The sequence below is a fragment of the Lolium rigidum genome, unplaced genomic scaffold, assembly GCF_022539505.1.
Source record: "Lolium rigidum isolate FL_2022 unplaced genomic scaffold, APGP_CSIRO_Lrig_0.1 contig_9424_1, whole genome shotgun sequence".
Taxonomy (NCBI): domain Eukaryota; kingdom Viridiplantae; phylum Streptophyta; class Magnoliopsida; order Poales; family Poaceae; genus Lolium; species Lolium rigidum.
Window position 1 is genome coordinate 756630 of NW_025901530.1, and position 26070 is coordinate 782699.

Genomic DNA, 26070 nt, shown 5'->3' on the forward strand with positions numbered 1-26070 from the left:
AAGTGTCGATGCAATTAAGAAAAATGCTCTGAATAGTTAGATTTGATTCGTGATTCGTGCAAGTTAAAAGTTGCAACTGAAATTTGATAACATCATCTGACTAAAAACACAGATGAGAACTGTCACACCTATAAAACAAACAAAATAAAATCATGAGCTTCTCTCGCCATTAAAAAAAATTAAAAGATATTTTTTAAGTTATTAAATTTTTTGAAAGTAATTCTGGAGATTGTCAGTGATACATCTCACAATTATGCAATATCTCAACCCAAAATTCTCTTTATTTTGTGCTAAACAAAAATGACAAAATCTGATATGTTTTGGAGATTTGAAAATGACTACTCAGATCTATATTTTTATTATTTTTGTGTAGCTTAAAATATAAACTATTTGAAATTGATTTTTTACACGTTTGTGGGATACATCATTAACCGTATGCGGATTTATTTTCATAACTTTTTGAAACTCAGAAATATGATTTTGATTTTTTTAAAAAAATCGAGATCACTGGTACCCATTTGTACCAAGTCTCTGTCCAAATAAATATATATAAACTAACTCAGAAAATGCAAAGATATTCACATAGCCTATGGGAACATATTACATATGGATGCTAGGAGAAGCATTCGCACAACCAAATAATAGTCCGCTGTAATAAGTAAACTAAATTAACTAGTAAGACTTCTGAAAACGAAGAGCCAGCTAAAAGAAATTTCAAGCATGCATCATCCATGGCCGCTAGTTGTTGAGATAGAGAGTATGGTCGGCATGCAGCGCGTCATCGACGCGGCCGGTAGTATCAAGAACGGATGCACCGTTCTGGTCTGCTGCATGCATCGAGTCAGCGTGGCGTAGAACGGCGTCCCGGAGTCGGCAGAGCGCCGCCTCAAACTCGGGCAGCTCCGCCGCACCGAGCGCATTGACGTCAGCCTCCCACCAACGGGGCGTCCTAGCCGCCTCCATCGCCCGCTTCGCGCCGTCCTCGACGGCCTTGGTCCGAGCCTTCTCCGCCTCGACGCGCGCCTTGGTGTCCTCCAGCTCCGTCCGCAACGCCATCAGAGTGGCGGCGTCTTCTTCTTCCTCTCCGACGGCGGGAAGAGCGACGCCGTCAAGTCGGCGGAGGACGGCGTCGACGGAGGGGCTTCCGAAGGCGTAGCAGTTGCCGCGAGCGGAGGAGGAGAAGACGACGACGGCGGTCTGCACGCCGCAGAGCGCCGAGAGGTCGCCGGCCATGTTGAAGAGCGTATTGCGGCGCTTGGAGAAGGCGACCTGGCGAGCGGCCGGGTTCTGGATGAGCCTCGCCGTGTCGATCCGCTTCCTCCCCGTCCCTCCACGCTGCATCCTGGGAACCATCTTGCTTGCGATCGTCGGCTCGACAGGAAGATGAAGATCGACGCGCGATGGTTTCTCGATCGGTTTATGAGAAAAAAGGGAAAGATACGGACATGGCCTTATATATATCGAAGGCTTCCATATATTCGTGATGGCGAAAGGAAGCTTCCTTCGATCACGTGTTATGATTTGCATTTTAGATAGAGTAACATTCCATTTTCACCTTCCTATGAATATGGCGCATAGTATTCTTATTACCCTTTTGTTTTCCAATTTCAGATTCACATACCATAACACGCCTACCTATCAAAATATATATGAGGACCACTTTGATCCCAAGGGACATGCATGACATATCTCGGTGGCGGACGGGCCACCGATCGATCCTGAGGAGAAGCTATAAACGGTGGATGCACAAGATCAGCCAGAAGCCTCCCTCTTTCCTCTTGTACAAAAATGGCACTTCCCCCGAAGTCCGCAGTCGCACATATATACGTTCCATCAGTTAAGTTCAGTTGAGTAGCAATGCAAACAATCATGCAAGTACAAATTGAACACTTTTTTTCATATAGGAAAGCAGTGCAGGTGCAGATGCGGAAAAGATTACCTGTCTGCTCGTTCTAAAGGCGTAGAAGTCGTGGTGGTCGATGTTCTCGAGCTACCCCAGCGCCTCGTCGACGACCCTCAGCGGCACCATCTTGATCCGTGGTGTTACTAAACTTTCTCAAGCTAGCGTCCTATTTTTTTTCTTCTTCTCATTTGTTCCCATGGCTCGGCGAGCAAGAGCAAATAAGTATGACTACTCATTCGTTCTAGTAAAGTTTGTTCTCTCTTCTATGCTGATCTTCTTGTTAACAGCTCTAAAAGCTGACAAAGGCTTTCGACAAAATCTGTCGCGGTATGGTGTGGGCTTGCAAGGAAATTGTTAGTGGAGGGACATGCAAGGTCAATTGGCAGAACGTATGTGGCCCCAATGAGCTTGGCGGCCTTGGGATTTGGGACTTGGAAAAGTTCTCTCGCGCGCTTAGACTTCGTTGGTTCTGGTATGAATGGATGGCTCCGGAAAAACCTTGGGTTGGTTCTGAAACCCCCAATTATGCCTCCGATATAGGCCTCTTCAATGCCGCTACCTAGGTCACCATTGGCGATGGTGCTAAGGCTTCCTTCTGGTCTTCCTCCTGGCTTAACCGCACTCTACCGAAGGACATTGCTCCCTTAATTTTCGAGGCCTCTAATGTTAGATTATTAGGCAATTTCGAGTGAGTTTAATTATAGAAAACAACATTACAGATGCACTACCATACTTAACCACACACATCAGACTAAGCACATGCATCAGATCTGGAAGAAGTAGCAGTGCAAGGTAAGAGAGGAAAAGCACGTACATCGTGACTGGGAAGGTCGCACCAGCACCACCACCACCACCATGGCCATCGTTGATGTCACCCATGGTGTAGTCGGATTTTTCTAGGAAGCAGTCAAACCGGCGAAGAAGAACACGAACAACAGCGAGTAGTCGCGCCGAGACGCTCCCCAAAAACCTTATCGCCCGCCTCCCGGTGCAGAATCTCGATGGACGGGGTTTTAGAGGCCGGCTCTCCCGGACGGCTGTGCACGCAGTCGTCGGGATGGGGAAGACTAGAGAGTGGATGGGGAAGACTAGAGAGTAGGGCATCAAAAGGAACTTTTTCATGAGAGAGACATACTAGAGACTTCTAGGAGGGTCTCCAGATCTGTACCGTCTCCTAGTATAGCCTGGGAGGGCCAACCCGACCGCCTTGCCACACGTAGGAAGCTAGGAACACGCGACGAGCATGCACATGTATGATCGACACGTACCCAACTCAGTTGGTGCACCAAGCAAATAATTAAACTCCCCCCCCCCGACCGCGGCTCCTCCTCCCATGCACGCCACGTCGATCACGGCCGATAGTGCCGGCCCAACCTGGCCGTACCGGTCATTGGATTCCAACGGTAGGATCCCCTCCTCGGGGGTATAAAATACCCCTTCTTCTCCAATGTTCTTAACCAACAAAATTGCAAATCTGAGACAACCACTGCTGAGCTCAAAACGCCTAGATCTCTCTACTCCTCCACTCAAACTGAATTTATTAACATTGAATAAAATTAGTACAAGCTGCATGTATAAATCACACTCTACTTACCCTTGAAAAATTTTTATAGTTCAAGTCTTAAACATGTTAGATTTTTTCTAATGCGACACCTTAAATTCTCACGTTCAAATAATTTAATTTAATTACTTGATTTTAACTTATAGAGATTGCAGTAATTTGATATAGTGGTATTGTATTCCTGTCATGGTAGTTCTTAGCAATAGTTTGGATTCAGCAGGTGCGAACAACAGTTTTTTAGTTTAAACGTCCATTTGAGACATGTATATACACTATAATTGTTTTTACTCATATTTCTTTAGTGGGATAGGGGCCCATTTCATAGTTCAGCACACGTCCTGGATTTCGGCGGCCCAGCCCTGTTTATAAATGCATGAATATTTAAGAAATTTTCTTATGTCTTAAACCCGTGTTTTCATTTTCCTAAGAAGGTTCAAATGTTAGAAACAAAATTCATGTGGCTCAAAAAAAATCATGGGTTAGTATGTTTTACGTGGTACTCCATTTGTTGGTGGTTACTAAGTTATTGCCCTATTTGTCTACCCAAACGCTAAAAAGTGCACGGTGGCCGTTTTGCCGTGGCGAGCCAACGATTGCTGGCCGTCGGATCTTGGATGGAGAACCTGATGTATCTGCTCTGTTCCGACCGTCCCCACCTGAGGGCCCCACCATCCACTGCGACCGCACCACGCCTGAAGGGACATCCCCGTCGCGCGCGTGCGAGGAAGACGGTCGAGAAACGGCTCCATTCGCTCGATCCCCATTTCTGTCGTGAGCTCCGGCCGGCGATTTCTCTAGGGTTTGGATGAGCGACGGCGTGCTCGTCGGCGCCGCGATTCGCTAGGGGTCCAGGGGGTGAGGGGTAGGTTGCTCGCTGGCGCTCGATTCGCTTCCGGGGGAGGTCCTCGTGAGCTCAGTAGGCGTAAGGAGCGGGAGGTCGACGGCGGTGGGGGCGAGGCGCGAGGTTCTGCTTCGATCTCCGCGACGGAGATCTACCTTTTCTCAGGCGGGTGCAGTCGATTCACCGTCCAAGAGCTTCATCGCCGCCGTATCAGTGGCCGTACACTCGGCGCGTGGTGTTTTTCGCCTAGATCGATTGTCCCGTGAGCGCTGACGGAGATCAGTTGCAGATCCAGCTACTCAGGTAATCGATATGTGCTCAGATCCCCCCAATCCCCCAGTAGGACTTGATTTCCTTGTTCAATTTTGTCCCCATTTTGATGGTGCGGGATTTTTGGAAGTAGATGGATGGCAGTGCATGGACTCTCCCCTGTATATCCACTTTTTGTCCTTGTTCCATGGTTCTTATGGTCCCCTGTAGAGCATGTTTTTGGAGTAATTTTGTACTTGTTGTTATGGTTCCCATTGTTTCCCTGTTGATCATGGTTGGAGTAATTTGTACACCCGAAATTAGATGATGCTAGTACAGCTTTTATGTTCTCGGTTGTTTATTAGACCTTGTATGTAGAGTAACTTTTTGCTGTTTGTGTTTGATAGTCATTCTAGCCTAAGTTGTTTTTGCCATGCTAGTGCACCTGCCTGATATAGGCTACCAATTTTAGATGATACCGAGTACTAGCTTATGATGCTGCTTATTAGTGGTTATTTTTGCTCTTTGGAACATTCTAATTCATATGAGGCTGCTTATTGAAGTTTGCTGGTTGTTCTTATTGAAGTTGATTTGCCATGCCATGAGATGGCACAAGTTGGCGATTATTCTTGTTTGAAATAAGTTGTTACGTCATTATAATTAAGTTGTCAACTAGGAGTCATTAAGTTGGCTCGTCGTTGTTACTTAAGTTGCTTTTCAGAATTTTTCATGCCATAAACGATGCCATGAGTTTTCCGTTGTCCATGTTTCAACTTGTTTTGTCATTATGATCAAGTTGTCCACTATAAGTAATCAAGTTGGCTGGTGGTTCTTAATTAAGTTGATTTTGTGTTTTTTTACATGACATGAACGATCCCTTTGAGTTTGCCCATTATATGTCTTAAACAAGTTGTTCTTGGAAATACATCTAGTTGTGTAACTTTTCCAAATACATATAGTTGTTCCAAGTAAAGCAAAGTTGATGTCTCGCTTTCAGTCATGTTTTGCTTAAGTTTTAGCGGAACAGTAGATTTTGTATGTTTTTGTATGACCATGTAGACTAACTTGCATAAGTGGTGATGCAGAGTTGCATTGTACATTTTTGTGTGCGTATGTAAGCATGTTAGGGAGATGACTAAGAGGTTTTTGATTGCCATAAGAGCTATGTAAGCATGTAAGCATGTAAGCATAAGAGCTATGTAAGCATGTTACAGAGATTTTTGATTTACTATTCATCAACAGGTGTAGGGAGATGACTAAGAGGTTTCCGCGTCTACAACTACCAGATGGAGCAACGGGCAGACCTGCAGTAACAGGCGTGCAGCCTCGCCAGCATGTATAGCATCTGACCTTTTTTTGTTTTTCATAGCATACTTAAGTTCGCTATTCTGAAATTATTTTGAGTTGTCTTTTGATAGCATGCCTTAGTTTTTTTTTGGAAGTAAATTGAGTTGTTCTGACATTACTTTGTCCTTACTTATGTTGAATATGTTGTTCTTTTTTTCAGGCTGCAGTTGCGGATAATCCTATGAACATGAATGGTCCGAATCCCGTACCCGCTACTAATTTACGATCCCGTGGTGCTACTTCGGGTGGTGGTAATCATGCGAGAAAATGTGGGTGGACCTTCCGCAATCGTGGTTGAACCTAAGAAAAGCCGTGCATTCCTGTCGGTATGTCCAATTCATACTTCCTCGCTTGTGTGTATTAGTTTTCTTATGTTGTGTGTGAAATTGTCCTGAATTACTACTTGACCTTTTTTTCTCCTTTATCGTGGTGTGCAGCTTGGTAGGAATAAAGCGTCTCCTGCTAGACTTGTGAAGCTGAATGAAATTTTATCAGGTGATCAGAAGAAGTTGATCACAGAGTGGGGGTGGGGAGGAATGTTGATGGTTAAAGCTACTCGAGATGCTCGTTGATCTAAGCATGTGGGTCTTGGCATGTTTTGACCCAATTAGAAGTGAGCTAGCTATACCAGGGAGGGGGACCATTCCCGTCGATGCAGCAAGTTACAACAAAGTCTTTGGGCTACCCAATGAAGGTTTGCTCGTACGGTATGAAATGGAAACTGAACCTATAGCCTTCATGAACGAAGAGTACAACATTCAGGGCGGGTCTGCTCCAGGTTTCAAGCAGTGGCGCAAGATGATTCAGGAAATGGGAGGGGCAGCTGATATGAAGTTCCTACGGGCATACTGTGCTGCTGTTGTGAGCTGCTTTATTTCACCATCAACAAGTGCCAATATCAGTCCAAGGTCATATCCAAGTCTAGTGGATCTCAATGTCATGAAGAAGTCTAATTGGTGCCAGTTCGCAGTTGATCAAATTGTTCAAGAAGTGAAAAAGATGGGAGTCAAAAAGAAATCGTGTGTTGTTGTTTACATCACCTCGTGGTACTTGATCTTTTTTACCCTTTTCGTGTTTTCGGCCTTGTTTTTTATGTCGTAATAAATGTTGCAACATGTGTTGCTTTTTTTCAGGAGATCTTACTCACTGTTTCTTTCCCTTTACCTTTTTTTTGTAGATACTATATCTTGACTCTCTTGATGTTGATGAGCATGTGCCATCTGTTGAGGAATGTCCCATACGTGCTGCCGCATGGGATGACAAATTAATTCAAGCTGTCATGCGCAAAGATATGAAGTCAAATGGAGAGTTTGGAAAGATGAAGGTATTTTTTAACTACTTAAGTTTTGCTTTACTGGATTGATCTAAGTTGTTTTTAAGTAGATCATTTGTGATGTGGCCGGATCATTTTTCCAAAGCACTCTTACTTCATTATCTAAGTTGTCACATTAGCACTTCTAATTTGCTTTTTCCAAAACATGTATCTTAGTTCTTGCTTTTCCTGTTTTCATATATCTAAGTTGTTTTCTCTGTGTCATCTAAGTTATTTGCCATTTGTAACTAAGTTGCTTTTTATTACCCCGATCCAAAATGGCTTCATACTCAATACATATGTTGTGTCCCCTAAGCTGCTTACTAGCCACATCTAAGTTGTTACATATTAGTACATCTAAATCGCTCATACAAAATGTAACTTACTTCTTCATTCTTCTGTTTTTCGTATATCCAAGTTTTTTCTATGTGTCATCTAAATTACTTGCCAAAATAACTAAGTTGTTTTACTGCACTGGTCCAAATTGCTTCATATTAGTACATATGTTTTTTGTGTTCTTAGATTGCTTACTAGGCACAACTAAGTTGCTTTAGTTTCGAGGTGTAAGTTGTTCCAGTGATTCATATAAACCGCTCATAGTTCGAGTTCAAAATGCACACTCATGCTAACAAATTATGACATTTCCTAATTTTTTACGGTTGAAAGATGGGGTGGGGGTGACTATTAGAGACGGTCTTTTCGTCGGGATGACGAGATTAGAAGAGTTCGTATCATCAAGGTTGCCTAGGAATTACCCATGTCAGGTAATTTCATTTTTCCTTTTTCCCACTTTTTATTTTTCTGTTTTCTCAAAATGTACACAGTGATTTCATACAAAACTAAATAATTCTCACTAGTTTTTTGCTTTTGTATTTGCTGACCAGAAAAAGAGGAAACTTGTCTGTGATGATTGGGGAGCTATGCACCGATATCTCCAACAGAGTTGGGCACTTTCATAGAACAAGTAGGGGACTTTGAACAAGCAGAAGAGAGTGCAAAAGGTGTTTGTGGAAGAGCTAGGAAGAGGCAAAGGCCTGAACCTTCTATTGTTGTTTATGAAGAGGATGCTGAGGATGCGGATGATGAGGATTACAATGCAGATGGTAATGACGATGACGAAGAAGATGAAGACGCTGATGACAAGGATGATGAAGGCGATGACGACAGTGACAATGAAGATGGTGCCAGCAAACAACAACCTTCAAATGGAAAGCACATTGAGGATGATGATTTCCAAGACCGTGATGCTCGTTTCGATAATACACCAAGGAGATCTCCTCGTTTCGACAATACACCAAGGAGGTCTGCTAGGTTGGGAAATGTTAACACTCAATCGGTTGGGGCAGCAAACACTCCATTGCCCGGATCGAGCCCGTTCTCGGATATCGGAGGGTTTGCGGCATCCGGAGGCAAAGACATTGACATGACAAACAACCGGGGCCCAAAATTCTTTGATATAACAGAGAAGATATACCCCAATTCCATATTCATGGAGGAGATAGCTAGGTCTCAAAGGGGTTCTCCTACAACAACACCACCACCTGGACCGAGTTCAGCGGGGACACCGTTGTACGTAAAGTTCGGACGAGTGCATTGCATTTGATAAGTTAGCAATCAGGGGTGATAAAGGAGTCCAGATGAAACAAAAAATGGTTGCGCATCGTACCAGACCTTTGGATACAAATGTGCAGTCTGAAATAGTTCAGGATCAGGTCACAGTACAGTCTGCCAACCAAACTGCAACTCACAACACAGGTGCAGCACCGCAACCTCCTCCAGACGCAAGTCATGCAGTTTCACTAACAAAAATTCCAGCACAAGCTCTTTTCATTCGTACTTCTCCACGCCGGAACAAGAATACTCCAACATCTCCTGCTACGCCTTCTACTTGTCAAGGATCGCGGACCAACAATGCCGCCAAGAAATCAACGGTTCCAACTCGTCAAACTTGTCCACCTCCGCGAGCTAAGGATCCTAGATGGGAGAAGGGTTGTGACCCGCCATCTTTCAGCCTTGGGTTTGATAGTCCACAGAAAAGCCAACAACAAACTCCTGTAGTTGCAGCATCTGATGGGACAACACCACAATCTTTTAGGTCCTTTGGGTCTCCAATTTTCGATGACTACGAAGACGTTTGGAGTCCAGAGATGGAGGAAGAAGCCATTGCTTTATGTACCAGGGTTGAAAGGGAGAAAGGCTACCTGACAGACGAAGCAGATACTATCGGTGCAGGACATCAAAGTGAAGCTGAACTCCAAACACCAACTCCTGTTGGCAACAAGGTCACTCCTTCCATGGATGGTTCTGGAAGCAACTCCAATGCAGCTCCTGGCCGGATCATCCGACCAGTTGCATGTTATAAGTCACCGTACATAGACTTTTCAAGCAAAAATTCATATGCATGCTCTGCTGATGTGAAGGAAGTTTATGATCTAGTTATCTCGGGTGGTAAACGAAATGGAAGGGGTCGAGCACAAGGACAACACCCCAATCATTGTCAACTTCGAGAAGTTTTTTGTGTCCCATCGAGAACCGGCAAACTCAATGATGCCTTGTGCTTGAGCTAGATAACACGAGTATTCGAACTAGGTCTCGAATCAATTATGCTGAGGAAAGATAAGAATGACAAGAAAGTTGTGATGCCTTTGAGATTTATGGTTAGCACCCCAACACCTTTTTTTGTGTCTGTTTTGTGTTCTGTTTCTTTTTACTTGTCAAGCACAGTTATTCGAAGCAAAACTAACTGCACCACCTGGGGATTCCTCAAATCTTTTCTGTAGACATTACTTCAGGAATATGGTTGGAATCACAAGCATGTCAAGAAGTACTTTGCGAAGAAGGATGCGCATCTTGACAAGAAAGACTTGGTAATCTTTCCCCCCCCTTTCTTTTTCCTTTTTTGTGTTCATTCATATTTCTGGACCACGGTCATTCTAGTTGTGTTTTGCACCTGATTTCTTTGTTATCTGCCAACCACACGAACAGGTGTTGCTTCCAGTGTTGGAAAACATGAGCGAAGACCAAAGTGTGAAAGTGAACCACTACTCGGTTGCTTGTTCTCAACATCAAAGATAGAAGATTCGAAGTTCTTGACTCTATGAGGACAATAAATGATAAAAAATTGGGCCTGCTTGTGAAGAATCTTCAGGAAGCAATAACATCTCTATGGAATGAAGAGTACCCAAAATCACGCATCAAGCTTGAGAAGTTTGACCTCAGCGACATTTTTGCTCCAAAGCAGAAAACTAAGTAAGCACATAAAAACACTCATTCAGATAACTTGCTTTTATTAGCATCTAAGTTTTGCTCCTACTGCACATCTAAGTTGCTTTCCAATAGTAGCCAAATATGTTCTTTTTTCTGCTTCACCTTACTGTGGACACCCTAGTTGCTTCCAGCAAGTACTTTTGTTGTTTCACTAGCAAACAACTTAGTTGCTTCTATAAGAAGGTATACATAGTTCAAATTTAACACTAATTTGCTTTTCAACTTATACCATAGTTGCCTACCTTTTTTTGAGCTAAGTTTGCTTATGTGCAACTTCTCCTTACATTAGTTGCTTCTGAACAGATGATATGCATCAGGAAGCAATTCTGTGATTCAGTAGTTGTATTTTATGCATCGGGCACTTCTATAAAAACACTCATTCGGATAACTTGCTTATCGTATCATTGCAGTTGCCTGCTTTTTGCAGCTTTTGTTTAGTTTCTTTTTGCTGTCCAAAGTTAAGTTATTACCTTACTTTCTTAGCATCTAAGTTTGCTCCTACTGCATATCTAAGTTGATTTTCAATAGTAGCCTAGATGTTCTTGCTTCACCTAATTGTGGACACCCAAGGTGCTTACATCAAGTACATTTATTTGTTTCACTAAAAACAACTTAGTTGCTGCTAAAAAAAGGTTGTCATAGTTCAACATGAGTACTAATTTGCTTTTCAATTTATACCATAGTTGCCTACACAAGTTCTTCTAAAAAATGTGTACAACTTCTCCTTACCTTAGTTGCTTACGCACAACCCGTTTTTTGCTTCCTCTCACATGTGTTTTTTGCTCTCCGAGTACCATGTTTTATTTGCTCTCCAGTAGCATCTAAGTTGCTTAACCAGCATGCTCAAAATAGTTTACGGGGGAAGTACTTGTACTGAAGTAGGCTAAGTTATTTTCTTTTGCTATAGATATGTTGTTTCTTACTAGCTTCATACAATTTCATTTCCAATTCTTTTTCCAAATAAATCTAGTTGTTCCAAACATAATAGCTAAGTTGCTTACCTCGTTTTGTGCTAACGTTTGATTCACTTGTTCTTCTGTAACTCATATAAATTACTTGCTCGAATACATAACTTATATACCCACTTTTTTCTCGCGAGCAAGGATTGTGGTGTCCATGCACTTATGAATGCCGAGCACTCGGACAGGAAGGTCTCTCCCAAACTATGGAGGCAAGGACATATCAAACATTAGGAAAATCATGACTCACACATGGGTTACTTCCATCCACAACACCATCGATCGGAGGAAAGCTCTCAAGAAGAAAGGAAAATGATGTATATTCTCTCCCTCTAACTACTTGCATTACTGAAATTCAATTTGGGAAGCACAAATTACATTGCAGTATTGTAAATTCAACATTTCAAGCACAATTACATATTATAATTGTAGACTGTGACATAAGTTGTTGTGTCTTGCAATACTATCCGATCTTACACACACGAAAAAAAGGACCTTGAGCGGACATAATTTTAATTCATCCTTTCAGAGAATTTTCGCACGTTGCTGAATTATGTCCAGGCAAACCGCACAACGTACACAGAATTGTTCTTTTTGCTTGCAACTCAATCCCACCAGGGTATCGATTCTTCTTTCTTCCTTTTGTATTTGACCTAGGAGGATCAAGAATAACCATAGCTTCTTCACTTGCCCCAACCATGTCACTTGCCTGTTGCACATATGGAAAGTCGGCCTCTGTGCTTTTCTTCTTCTTGTTTGGACGACCTTGGCGAGTAGGGGCAGATGGTGCAGAGTGTCCTTGCTGGGAAGTTGCTGGTGCGGGTTTAGTTGCTGGTGGCACATCACCTGTAGTATGTGCTGTTGGCACATGCCCTGGAGCTGACCGAGGTGCCTGCTGGCTGTTTGATGTTGTAGGTGGAGGTACTGGTCGTGTTCGGGTAGGCCCTGAAGATGTTTTCGATGCGTAGTAGGTGCTGAAGTAGATGTCCTATTAGAATTAGGATTTGTCTGTCCGTTCGAGTGCTCGAAGTAGTTGGTTTCCTCTTCCTCTTCACCTTGTTTAGTTGTGCAAACTCAGTTGTCATTTCCCTGATGTGTCTACGAGCAATGGCGTCATGTTGGTCTGAGGCACTTGCTAGCTTAGCCAAAGCAACAAACTTAGTTGACAAGTTTGCAAACCGCAATTTCTGCCTTGATTCTTCAGGCATAACATCATCTTGTGCTTGGACAGTTGGCTGAACCACAGTTTCCAATGCAGCTGGAGTCCACCTTCGCAGTATGTATTGCTCGGTATAGCATCAACACCAATATGCGTAAACACTTTTAAAACATGACAACATAGCAAACCGTCACGCTCAAACTTGCAGCACTCGCAGTTGAATTGCCCACCATTAGCATTAACCATGTAGTACCTTCCACCATAAGGATAGCACTTCTCATTGTTAGGGACTAGCTGGTACAAATTATTGCCCTGTGGTTGGACATTATAACAGCCAATGAGTGCGAACTCCTTCCCGAACCGATGGTAGATGGGACGTGTGTACACGGCCAAAGCTTGCTTCTCAATAGGGAACGGCGACCATGGATCCGGCTCAAGCTCATCCGTGCGGAAATCATTGTGGCCCTCCTTACCCAATATCCGTTGCTCGTAGCTTCTCATATTGTTTAACAAAATGCTTGATTGAGTTGTGAGGGTTGATGTAACGTTTTAGAACAGCGTTAAACCCCTCACTCCTCTGAGTTGATTGCAAAAATGGGAAGAATCGATGTCTGTAGTAGCATGGAACCCAGAATTTTGCATACTTCTTCAACCATAAAAATGTTTCATGCTCAGCTAACTCCCACTTTGCAATCATCTCTGCCCATCTTGCTTCAAATTCATCCTCACTCATACTTTCATTGATGCATTCATTAAAGTGTTCAAGCAAACCAGGGTGCCTACCTAGAAATGGCCCGAGCTTCTCATTTGCTTTCTTTATAACGTGCCGGCGACGGTTGCGGTGACAAGTGTCAAAGAAAACTTCTCTGATTGCATTCCTCATAGCCTGGTCCTGGTCTGTTATAATATTTGTTGGCTGCAAACCATGCATAGCATCAAGGAACTGGGTGAAAAGCCATGTAAAACTCTCCTCTTTCTCATCCCTTAGGAAACCACAGCCAAGCATGAAGGACTGTCCATGTCTGTTGATCCCAATAAATGGAGCAAATGGCATATCGAACTGATTAGTCAAGAAAGTTGTATCAAATGACACACAATCATGATATGCTTTTGTGTAAGCCTTCCTTGCAGCACTGTCAACCCAGAAAATGTTTTCAACCCTGTGCTCTTCATCAAAAGAAATTCGAGAGTAGAAACCCGGGTCCTTGTCCTTCAACTCTGCAAAATAAGCCACTGTCTCAGCAATGTCCCATTCCTTCTCCTCCTTCCTCAAACTTGTTCGTAGATTTGTTATAGCTTTTGGATCATAGGGGACGAAACATTCTTCTCCATAAAAAGAAGACATCACTCGTCATCATACGCCCGGTTTCCAAGTTGCGATCATGTAGGCATTTCGGGAACTCCCTTTCATCTCTAGGTATGCCTTTGTGTGATCTCGGGTACTTTGTCGGTGAAGGTTTCACAAGCATGGGGTGATTGTGTTCTGCAATAAAATATGTCACTTCATATTTGTTGTTAATCAACTTCACACACATTTTTGCTGGACACTTGGTTTGCTTTATTTTTCCCTTTGCCGCTTAACTACTGCAGATTTTGGTTTCTTGGACGGTCCAGCTTCTTCTCCATCCCCGTCTTCATCATCTAACTGGACAGGGCTAACCTCTTCTACAATTTTGACTCTCTCCTCTTGAATTTGCTCTTCTGTTTTCGGTGCCCGATACTTGTTGCACACAAATTGTTGCTTCCGCACCACCTTACTGAAAGGTTGCCTCAGTGATGTGTTTGATTTGATAGAAAACCCCAGTCTTTTTGAGTAAGCATTGTAGTTCTCTCTGGCATCTTCGATTGTGTCAAATCGCATACCAAGGAAGGGTTCTTGAGGACTAGATGCTACTTCTTCATTAGGAGCAACTCCATCAGCACCATGATCCGCCAACTCAGGGTTAGAAGAACCAGAAAGGGTTGTAGTAGGCATAGTCGTTGTGTTGATGTTTTCAGTGCTAGGATTTGCTGGGAGGTGGTGCTCGCATTGAATTGCTGCCCTCCACCACCGTGCACATCGGAGTCGCCACCTTGTCCACCATGCTCGGCAAGTAGTGGGTCCCGAGACTCATCGACAACCTCCGTCCGGGCAGCTTGAGTGCGAAAAAGGGGTCACTCGCCATTTATTCCTCCATCTTCCATGTCGACATCGTCCGGTTCTAGGTTCAGGTCCAAACCACTCATCCGCAAAACAAAAAGTAATTTCATTTTGTTTGTAAGTAAACTTGAAAACTTCGTTTTATGGATGCATCTAAAGTTGCTTCTCCGATTCATCTAAGTTGGTACACTAATGCCATCTAAGTTGTTTTCCCACAATGCATTTTTTGGCTACTATCCGCATGACATAAGCTACCAAAGTTTATGGTTGTCACCACCATTCACACCTTCTCACAAACTTGCTTTTTTCGAGTACTCGGAGGCTAGCATGGACAAGATCAAGTGTCAAATTTTGCTTCATCAATCAGCCACTATGTAATTAGCACTATGACGGAAGAAACTTTTGCTCGAGCATCTCAAACGGTAGCTAAGTCGATCATTTTATTGCCTAGTTTTGTCATGTGACAATACTAGTTCTTGTTGAAACATAGTTTGTTCGTCAGTGAACTGGTTGTCTCGATGGTTTCGACAAACTAATGGTACCTAATGCTACTATAGAACCTTTTCCAGTACTATGTGACCATATAAATGCATTGCTACTCCTTCCCATTTTTTGTGGCTTATTCTATGGTTAGTATGCATCGGATCATCTAAATTAGTTGCTTGCAAGGTGTTGTCTTGAGTACAATCTGAACCGAAAAGCAACTACCTTGAGGATCCCACCAAATTATAACAGGTTTGTGCCCTCAAAGTTGAGTTTTTTTATCTACATGTGTCTTGTTACAAGTTTATGCTGCTTTTTCTATGGTATACAAGCCTGTTTTGAATTTTTCCATGAATTTGTATGCATGAGGAACATACTTATGCATCAGGAAGCAATTCTGTGAGTCAATAGTTGTCTTTTATGCATCAGGCACTACTTGGTTCATATAAAAATGGTTCTGACCATGTAGATCTGGTTTTTGTTTGTGTTTTTGCTCAAATTGTTTCCTTTGTCTGGGTAGAAAACTTGTAGATCTGGTTGTCAGGTTCAAAAGGTTCAACAAATTATAGCAAAGGAGGAGATTGGAGGGGGAGGTAAGCATCTGTGCAAATCTAACCTTGTTTGTCCAGCCTCTGAAACTTTGATTTTCAGCTGGTAGTTGCTGTCTTCTTGCTGGTAGTTGATGTCTTTGTGTTGACTGTAATGGAGATCTGATGGAAAAGGTAGAAGAAGTTGCGAGTCGGGGAGGAAGAAGTTGCTTAGCTGGTCGGGGGAGGAAGAACTTGCTCGCTTTTATGGAGAAGAAGAAGCTACAATGGAGATCCGGAGGCTGCAATGGAGATGCTGGAGGAATTGCAAGCTCGGGAGGAAGAAGATCCGGAGGAAGAAGAGAGAAAAAGGAGGGACCCGGGAAGGGAGCGTCGTCGTATGCAGAAGGAAAGGGAAGGGGACGGTGGGACGGTGGGACGGTGGGCCGACTTTTGATTCTGTCGGGATTTGGGTGATTTAATTGGTCGATCCGGTCGTGGGGGTCCGCTTTCCTTTTCTGGAGCGGGTTGGTCGGCGGGGCGGGTCCACTTTCCTTTTTTGGCGCGTTGGCTGGCTGGAACCAACGAGCAAACGTTTGCTCGCTAGATCCGTCCTTTGTCTAAAGTTTCTTTCAGTTATATCAGCCATGACATGTTTGAGAAGCAATTTTTCTTGTTAGTTAATATCCTATTTCCACAAAAAAGTTGTGAAATTCTATTAAAATATATTTTCAAAATAAATCAAAATCCGTTTTCTCAATTCTGCTGGGCCGAATGGTCCTAGCAGGCCGGTTTCACGCTTAGGTATCATCACCTACCCAGTTCCAGATTGGTGGGGAGTGACGGAGCTCACGACGAAAGTGGTTTCTTGTTCGTGGCGGCCGAGAGAGAGAGGTTGTTCCGCGAATTGATAAGTCTCTCTCGGGCTTGGTTGTTGGGTCCAAGAACTCCAAATCAGCTCAACCGGACGGCGGCGGCGGCGGCGGAGACTCCGAGGAACCCGTCCGAGATGAAGGCGACGGTGAAGGGCCGGTACGAGGGCGACAAGGCCACGGCGGCCGCCACGCTCGCCCTCTCCGCCGCCGGGGACCTCCGCCTCCGCGCCTCCGCCACCGACGCCGCCTTCGCCGCCGGCCCCTCCCTCGACGGCCTCACCCTCACCCTCGAGAAGCCCGGCTCCTTCCTCCTCGACCTCAAGCCCAGCAACCAGGTGCGTAATCCCCTTCACCCACCATCTCCCTCATCCCCACTTGAATGAATCTCACCGCCGGCCGGACCCAACTCCCTGCAGGATGTGCGCTTCCAGTTCATGAACTCCGCGGTGGTGCTCGACAAGAAGGTCAGCCTCACCTACACCCACTCCACCTCGCTCGCCCCGGTCGCCCCCAAGCCCGCCCCGGCCACCTCCCCCTCCGCCGCGCCGGCGCCCCCGCCCAAGGCCGCCCCGCCGCCGAGCCGCACGGCGCTCGACCTTTCCATCGCGTTCGACCCGGCCAACAAGGTCAGCGTCTCCCACGCGCTCGGCTCGGGCGGGTGCCGCGTCAAGTACTCCTACGCGCACGGCGCGGGTCGGCTCACCACCCTCGAGCCCACCTTCGACACCGCCAAGAACGCCTGGGAGTTCGCCGTCGCCAGGAGGTTCGACGGCGGGGACGCCGTCAGGGGCACCTACCAGGCCTCCACCAAGCAGCTCGGCCTCGAGTGGACCAGGACCTCCAGCATCGGAGGATCCTTCAAGGTATCCATCCATCTATCCTATTGCTTGTCTGTGCTAGTATGCTTAACGAGTGTGTGCCCTCTTTGTCGCCTGAGTACTGCAAGTGCTTCAGGGCGTGCATCCGTGCCGTGGCTAGCCGGCAACTGCAAATACTGATCGCCACTTCTTACAGACTTCGCAACCACACTAGTGCCTAATTGGTCAACTGCAAGTAGTGATTGGATGGGAACTCTTCGTTGCTCCTGATATTATTGCTTGTCTCTGGTTCACCATGACATCCATCCATCCTTTTTGCTTCTTTCTGGTTGTGGTGTGCCTAGAACCAAACAAATGTGTGTCCTGTTTGCCACCCAGTACAACAAGCGCCACTTCAACTCATCATAGTGTTCGGAATGGGAACCCTTAGTCGAGTAATACAATACTAAATGTTGTGCTTCTGTATGGAGACGAAATTATTCTGCCTCATATATTGGTGAAAACGGGCTATGGTGGTGTTCAAGTGGGGGAACTGGACTAGTGATCGAAGGTGGGTGGAGTAAAGATATTCGTTATACATGGTTATCCTTAAATCATAATTAGATACATAACTAGCTCCTCATATGGTTCTCAAGTCCAATCTTTTGGAACTCATTGTCCACACTCCACAGCCACAATGGAATCTGAACTGACGACCTGGAGTAGAATTTCATGTATATAACTACTTTTTATCCCTTAAATTATTCCCAAGAAATTCATAGCAATGGATATGGGCAACCCTTTGTTTCTCTGTTTTATGCTCTACTAATTTCAGTGTTTGTTAAATATTTCCCATGCTAGTCCGTGCATATGAAAAAAATATCATTGGATATGGGTATGTCATGGATGAGGAGGATAATGGTTTCCTTCAGTGTTAGTTGATATGTAGAATCCGAGTAGTAGGCGCAGTAGTTGCACTTGTGTTATGACCCACCAGTAATTTCACACAAGATTATTGTGTTTCAGTATTTTACATCACTGTATATTACTGGGGATACTTCTAGGTCTTTTGTAAAGGTTCTAAGCTAAATAATGCAAGCTGGGTGAGTTTGAAGGATGTGTTAAGATGGTCTAATTATCTTTCTACGAAACAGCGGACTGATGGTGTAACTCTGCCTATCTCAAATACAAAGCAGTAAATATGATGAAGAAATTGGGTCTGTTTAGGGAACAAGCATTTGGTCTTTTCTTTATAAGTTCCATGGCGACATTAATTCTGTATTTTGTTTCGCCTACTTAAGGATTGGAGAGGGACAGTCAAGGACAGATGAAATGGGAGAATTGAAAATGTTGGTAGTTGAGGGAGCGGGGACAGTAGAACAAAACGAATATGTGTGTCCTGTTTGTCGCTGAATACTGCAAGTGCTTGAGGGCGTGCAACCATGCCGCGAACTGCACATAGTGATTGGAACAAGAACTGCTAATTAGGGGCTAAATTCAGATGCACCACATTCCTTATGAGTAAACACAAGCCACCCAATTTTTCTGCAGAACATCTACAAATGATGTAGAGGGAATTTTTTGTTTATTATTAATTAATACAATGCAGAATATCGTACTTCTGTATGGAACTGAAATGGTTCTGTGTATTAATGGGGAAAAGGGGCTATGCCGGTGTTGAAGTTGGGGAACTAGAGTAGTGATGGAAGCAGCTGGAGTAAAACTATTCATCATACATGGTTCATTATTTCCTTGAAGAATTTCAGATACATAACAAGCCCCACATATTGCTCTAAATTAGTTCCGTCAATCCTTCTGAATCCATTAAAGAAGTGTTGGGGAGAATTCAATGTATACAAATGTACTACCTCTGATCGCTTTTAATTAACACCACACCACTCCTAGCTACGTGCATGTGGTGAACTAACCCTGCGCCAATTAAAATCGATCGGAGGGAGTATTTCTGATCTCTTACATGGGGGTTTACACTGTACAAGGTTTAGCCTTAATATTTCTTATGCTAGTCCGTGTATGACAATAATAAAGCCATAGGACATGGATACATCTTGAAGAATAATGTTTTGGTTTATAAATTATTGATATATTGTACATATATTGGACAGCAAGTCAACAGTCAACACAAAGCCCTCTATAGTGAATTCCCATGTTTCAGTATTGTACATTGGTATGTAAGATACTTCCTAATATTTTGTAGTGGCTGTATGCCAGATACTGATATCTGGGTGGTTCTGAGTGATGTCTTAAGACTATCATGTAATGATCGTGTTTCTTTTTTTGTTTCTATGAAATTGAGGACTTGGATCTTGAAGGCTTAACTATTCCTCCCCCAAAAGCCAAGCATACAACAGAATGATTGAATTGGGTGAACAAGCATTAGGCTTTCTAGTTAAGCAGCATTCTTTTCTTTATGAGTTTCTTGGCAACAGTATTTCTCAAATTTTATTTCGCCTGCTTAAGCATTGGTGAGACCAAGTAGGATATAGACTTATGGCGGGGAGAGGGGCACTCATGGTCATGGGCAGATGAAATGGGAGGATGGAACAACATGTAGGTGGGTTTAGTTGAGGAAGACGGAGATTATGTTGGTTCCCAAGGATGTATTTGGGTCCAGATATAATTTGTGAAATCCCAGATGTGTATGCAGATAGCTCATGCTCCCCAAACATCACCCAGAGTTATACTACTGTATGGAAAGTGACGAATCATTTTAGAAATGGTGGTTATCTGGGCTGTCTGTGCATATGTTTGCCTAGACATTACGCTAATACAGCTCGTACTTCGTATGATAGATGAGAGCCAGAAAATTATGGCTAAATGAATGGAAAAATCTCTTAACAAATCCACTAAAATGGTAGTATTTTCTTTCAAATATTGGATGAGATGCATACCACATATAATTTCTTTTGATACTATCTAGACTTTCAGCAGCACCAGAAGTAACACATAGTCATCTAATCCACTAGCAAGCCAACAAAAAGGCATGTATAATGGGTTCATGTGTTTCAGTTTTATACTTGCCGTATGTCGTTGGGGAGTATTACTGGTGTTCTTGTAATTACTGTGTTCCTTCATTACTATTACCTGCGTGGTTCCTATGTAGTGTCTTGGGGCCATTATTTAAATATGTTGTCGTTTGCTTTCTATTGAACTGAGCACTGGGGATAGTTGAACTGATAGTGCCCAAGTTACATGCTATAGTAGTCAGGGTCTCATTCTGTTGAATGGTGAAAAAATCTCGTAACAAGTACGTTAACATGCCAAAGTCCGTACCTCTTATGACACGCCAAGAGAATGGTATATGAGGTTCAGCTTTCTGAAGGCGAGTTGCTAATGCTATCAAAAGTTAGTTGGTCTTGCCTGAGTAAATAAAGAAAGCACACATGGCCTGAAATGCAGTGAAATACGAGGGAATTGTTTTCTGTGAGTTTTTTCTTTACAGATTTCTAGTCTGTGTGGTCTAAGTCTGCAAATGGTATTTTCTTAGGAGGGTATCGTTTGTCCCTTCTAGACAGGCGCTATTCGGTAAATCAGAGTTTTCAAAAACTAGTCGTTAGAACATCAGTATACAATCTAATTCAGCTTCGAGATCCAGTGTGCACACTATGAAATACTGTAGCTGAAGTGATTGACTCTTGAATATAGTGTTGCCTTTATTATAGCGTACCCACAGAATCCCCTCACACAGAAGAGCATAACTCTTCCTCACACACAAGATTGATTATTTGGCTGGACATGCTGGTTTCTCGTTTCACTTTGTCTGATCAATCCTGAATCTACTGTTTATCTTTGCAGGTAGCAACAACATTCGATCTGTCTGATCAAAGCAAAGCACCAAAGCTTGTAGCGGAGAGCACATGGAACTACGAGATCTGATCAGTCTCTGCCTTCCAGTAAGCAAGGCATGCAGGAGCTCCTGCTTAAAGAGCGCCCTTGTCATCATACTGTCTAGTGTGCCCCATACAACAAAACTACCCCCTTTTGGGCTCACCATTATTCAGCTACCGAAACTGTAATCCATTTTTGCTTGTCTGTCATTGTTGCTTGGAATCGAGGTTGACAATGTTACCTTGTGTCAAAATATCCATTGAGTTCTTGCTGTTTGTATGTCGGGCTGTGCTATTTATCATTGTCTTGGTTCGACACCTGTCTACTGTGGTCTGTTCTTCTGGCCATCAAGAAGGGTGCCCATCATCAGCGCTAGTCTTCATGCAGATTACGAAGACTAATTGCACATCATGGCTTTAAGGTGGCCCTCAAATTTGGAAGCTGAGATCATAGGGAAATCGTCCCAGACCACTAGGATTCATCTTAATTATATATGACCATGGTCGATAGATTTACGTACGTAGGACATGAATATGTATGGCTCGTGAAATTCTCAGTCCTAAAGATAAGCACGTGAACACTCAAAACTAAAGTGGTCGACATTTGCACCCAAAAGAGTTTAACTTCATACTGCAAAGCTCTACTTATTTTGTCGTGTTCAATTATTCCATTCTCCCCCAGGTGCAGGGTGCGTCAGCGCAATAGCAAATATCTGTCGAGTAGTATTCGGGGGAATCTACATGTCCATATGGTCCTCCCAAACAAATTCATTAGGCTAGCAATACATTCTTTGTTTTTGTCCATGGATGCTTGATCCCCTGTCAAAGTGTCAATTTAATTGAACAACAGAAGCTATTTTTTTTAGGTGGAACAAAAATAAAACCTTTGGGGGCCTAGATAAACGCACAGTTAGTTGTCGTGTGATATACCTATATTGCCCAGGCCTTTAGACAGATGTTGGGCATAAATGCAAGATTTGACAATGCAACCTAGTATACACAACTGCAATTATTTGACAATGCCAGACCTGTAGCGCTCCAGCCATCTCTACCCTGGCGCTGAACATCGCACGATCTTCTTGTCCCAGCCCGAACAAAAACTATCCTCCACCCCCTTCGAGATAGTTATATACTAATACTATGTACGGCACTTTGTCCTGGGAATAAAAGGGCGTCCAGTAGCGTTGCTCCCTAATGCTAAACCTCGATCGCCTCTGAGATTTAGTTCCTGCAATTTGCAACTAGACTAACACTATGACTAGCTTTTGCACTACATTTGGTTCTGATCAATTTTGTAGGAGTATAAATATGGGGATAGCACTTGTTTGATCGTATATGCAAGGACACCTGTAACGGAAGGCAAAGAAACCAAGCTTGGATCTCATCGTCGATCATGGCGGCGTCGCCGGAGTGGAGCGAGAGCGAGAACAAGAGCTTCGAGCGCGCGCTGGCCGTGCACGGCAATGACGAGCCTGGCTGCTGGGGCCGCATCGCCGCCGACGTGGGCGGCGGCAAGACGGCCGACGACGTGAAGAGGCACTACGACAAGCTGGTCGACGACCTCATTCGCATCGAGGCCGGCGGCGGACGCACCAACTCCAACCGCGGCGGCGCCGCCGGCACCAGCAACGGAGGGGAGAATAACGGCCGGATGCCCCAGACATGATCGCGATGGATCATGTATGTATGGTGCATGGTTGGTACAAGACATTGACGTGAGCTCTATCTTATGATCTATACGTGTGTATGTGTGTGGACGTACGTACGTATGACACCTTCGACCGCGCCGCGCGCCTTTGTGTTTTCTTGTCGGATGTCTGTACAAGGCAGTGTACTGGTAATGTTTATATGCTGGGTTTTGCGACTTCTCGTGCTTAGTTATTCTACACCGTTTGATTGCATCGTGATTTATACATGTATGTGAGGAGCAAATTAGGTTACAACTTGGTTTTTTTCATTTTCAAGTAAAGTTGACACTAAGATATTTTTAGTTGCAGGTGGATATGCAACTAAGAAAAATTATCCATATCGTTAGATTTGCTTCCTGATTTGTATAGTCATTTATTGCAACATGAGTTACAATTGAGACTTGATGACATCATCCGACTAGGAACTAAGTTCCAGTCGAAGTGATAGTATTTTATCACGTACAAGAAAATCATTTTTATATGAGTGTTGATCAAACTCCCGCTGGAATTGGGCCACTGCATCCATCTACCACCTTGAGGGGATCCTACCGTCGCCTTATCTACTCCGGCCTGGCTGCCACCGTTGGCCTATCGGGATGCCGCCTTGTCTACTCCACATCGATCTGGACAACGATGATCCATCTGGTGCCCCAAATCGAGGAGAGAAGGACGCAATTGAGGGGTGATGTCCTGGTTTCCTACACCATAACTGGGTTATTGCAGTACTTATCAGCAGAAAATATTCGTTAAAAGATTGATCACATGAGAGTACTGCATAATGGAAACTACGCAACCCGCAAGTGTGTTGTCAGTGCAGCCACGTTCACACAATCACACCCAAACTGTTGTTTAGAAAAATAGCCTATTATATAGGTTGCTACTGTTGTTCTTCGCAAGCTCCGCCACTGTCTAGGAGCAAGGTCCTCATTGACCATAGAATCAGGAAGCGCAGTAAAATAGGTCTCCGACAAGCCGGTTCCAGTAACAAAGGTAGTAGGTCTGGGCACCAAATCATCAGGTGTGCAACCTTATCACAGATGTAACAATAGTGCTTGACCTTGCAATCCTTCGATGCATGCGAGTCATCGGAACACTTCCAACGCCAAGTACCTTTCTCGCCTTTAGGTGGATTCTTGGGCACGTATCTCCCCTGCAGGGACGACGATGATACCAGACGATGCCTCTAGAACAGGTCCCAAAGATTGAGGCGGCAACATCTGCGCCGAAGACTAAGGCTAAGGGGCGAATTGCGGCTGCTGTGGAACAGTCGGCATAGGGCCTGGCAACTGGAATTGGGGCTCGAACTAACCCTGCTGAGCAAACCCTTGTGTTACATTCGCATACTGGTAGAACTGCTGGATCCCCTGACCCTACAGCGATTGTCCGTGTGAAAGCGGAAAAGCTAGGCTAATGTCCGGACCGGCAAGGTTCAGCTAAACTTGACCCTGGAACCCCAAAACTTGAGCGACTTGCTGCCCATTGGCCACTGCAGCAGCCTAGGATAACCACCCCACGGAGGCGGCTAAGACCCCGCCATGGGTGGCCGAGGCCTAGCCGCGACCTCCGCGAAAGATGGTCGGCTGAGAGGTCTCCACCCGCCACATAACCTTGCCGGCGATGATGAGGGCGACATCGCAACCAACGGAGGTGGAGTGCGGGAGGGCGTGGAAGACGACGACGATCCACGGCCCTGACTGGCGGTTTCCCCCCCGAGGAGGGCGGTGGCTCCGCCGGATATGACGCCCCAACGTCCCTCATTTTCGTGATCGACTGACTATCTCATTTCCGAATATGGTGCCGGAGATTGGAACTTTTGTGGGGACGATCCTCCTGCTGACCCGTTTCAAAAAAAAGTCAAGCTTGCCCATTTTTTTATAGGTTGACGGGGGGAAATCCCCACAGCTTGTTGCATTCCATCGAAAGTAGCCTAGGAGACTCAAGTTCTTACAAACAGATTGGAGTAATACAGGGGTACGAGGGAGAGAAGACAGAACGAATACAGAAAAAACCTACTAGAAACAGGGAACACAAAGGAAAGGGGAGGTTAGCATACGAAGCCAACCGAACCCCTGGGAGGCAAGCATCTCAAAGGACGAGCACCACGATTTGCAAGGCGAGCGACGGGCAACGACGAAGGACCTGCAGAACCGAGACCAAACACAGTCGAAAGGCGTTGGATAGCCGAGACTGGGGTGACGACACCGGTGTGCTGACCCCGTGGTCGAATGGCGATGCATAATCGAGTCACGCCACCAGGCGCGAACCAGAGCAAAGTAACAGCAGACCGCCGCCTTGAGGGACTCAAGCCATCCGCCAGGAAGGCCTCCGGTGAGAACCTCGACACTGAAGGAAAGCAGCCCAGAGGAACATGCAGCGGAATACGTGGACACCAGACATGTGCACACGAAGAAGCATCACTAGCACGGTCATGGATAGCCGAGACCGTGCGATGACACCGGTGTGCCGTCGGCGAAGCCAAAGGGCGTTGTGCCGCCGAGACCAAGCACAGTCGAAGGGCGTCGGATAGCCGAGACTGGGGCGATGACACCGGTGTGTCGCCTCCGTGGTCAAAAGGCAATGCAAGCCGAGGCCACCCTAGGACGTCCAGGCAGCCCCGCCTAGGCCAACATGACAACAGCCAGCCCCGGAAGGATACACCCCAAGGGACGGCGGGAAGACGAGAGGCACATCTGTCCGACCCGTGCGAAGCTCCAAAAAGGTGCCTCCAAGGAGGAAGAACGACGCAGAGGGCGTCGTCGCCGCCAGTTCCGGACCATGCCCGGAGCAGAGATTTCTCTCAGAGAAAAGGCACACACGTCGGGACAGGCCGACCTCCCCCACACGGCGGAAACCACGACCAAGGTGGACACGGGCCACCGATCTGGCAGTGGCCGAACCACCGATGGTCCAATCAAGACGGGAGCGCAGCCGGCAGGCCCTAGCCCAGACCCCTGGCCTCCACGACCAGAACCACGGGGAAGGATGACCAGAGAGGCAGGCGCCCTCCGCCAAGGGTGGCGAAGCGCAGGACCACGCGACGAAGGCCGCCAGGGGCGCGACGCGCAGGAACTCTCGCCGCCGGCGCGAAAAGGGGCTGAGCGCGCAAGCAGGCCCCCG

The 26070-nt window shown here is 45.1% G+C and overlaps 2 protein-coding genes across 2 annotated transcripts; one reads left to right on the forward strand and one right to left on the reverse strand.

Annotated features, from left to right (window-relative positions):
• Positions 1-738: 738 nt before the first annotated feature.
• On the reverse strand, positions 739-4228 carry LOC124682365 (agamous-like MADS-box protein AGL61). Its single transcript, XM_047217055.1, has 3 exons — positions 4088-4228; positions 3872-3892; positions 739-1335 (listed from the first exon to the last, which is right to left on the reverse strand). The coding sequence occupies exons 1-3, from the start codon at positions 4226-4228 to the stop codon at positions 739-741; spliced, it is 759 nt and encodes a 252-aa protein (XP_047073011.1).
• A 12374-nt stretch (positions 4229-16602) lies between these two features.
• Positions 16603-21545, forward strand: LOC124682354 (outer envelope pore protein 24, chloroplastic-like). Its single transcript, XM_047217048.1, has 3 exons — positions 16603-16958; positions 17040-17486; positions 21234-21545. The coding sequence occupies exons 1-3, from the start codon at positions 16758-16760 to the stop codon at positions 21312-21314; spliced, it is 729 nt and encodes a 242-aa protein (XP_047073004.1). The 5' UTR covers positions 16603-16757; the 3' UTR covers positions 21315-21545.
• Positions 21546-26070: the final 4525 nt, after the last annotated feature.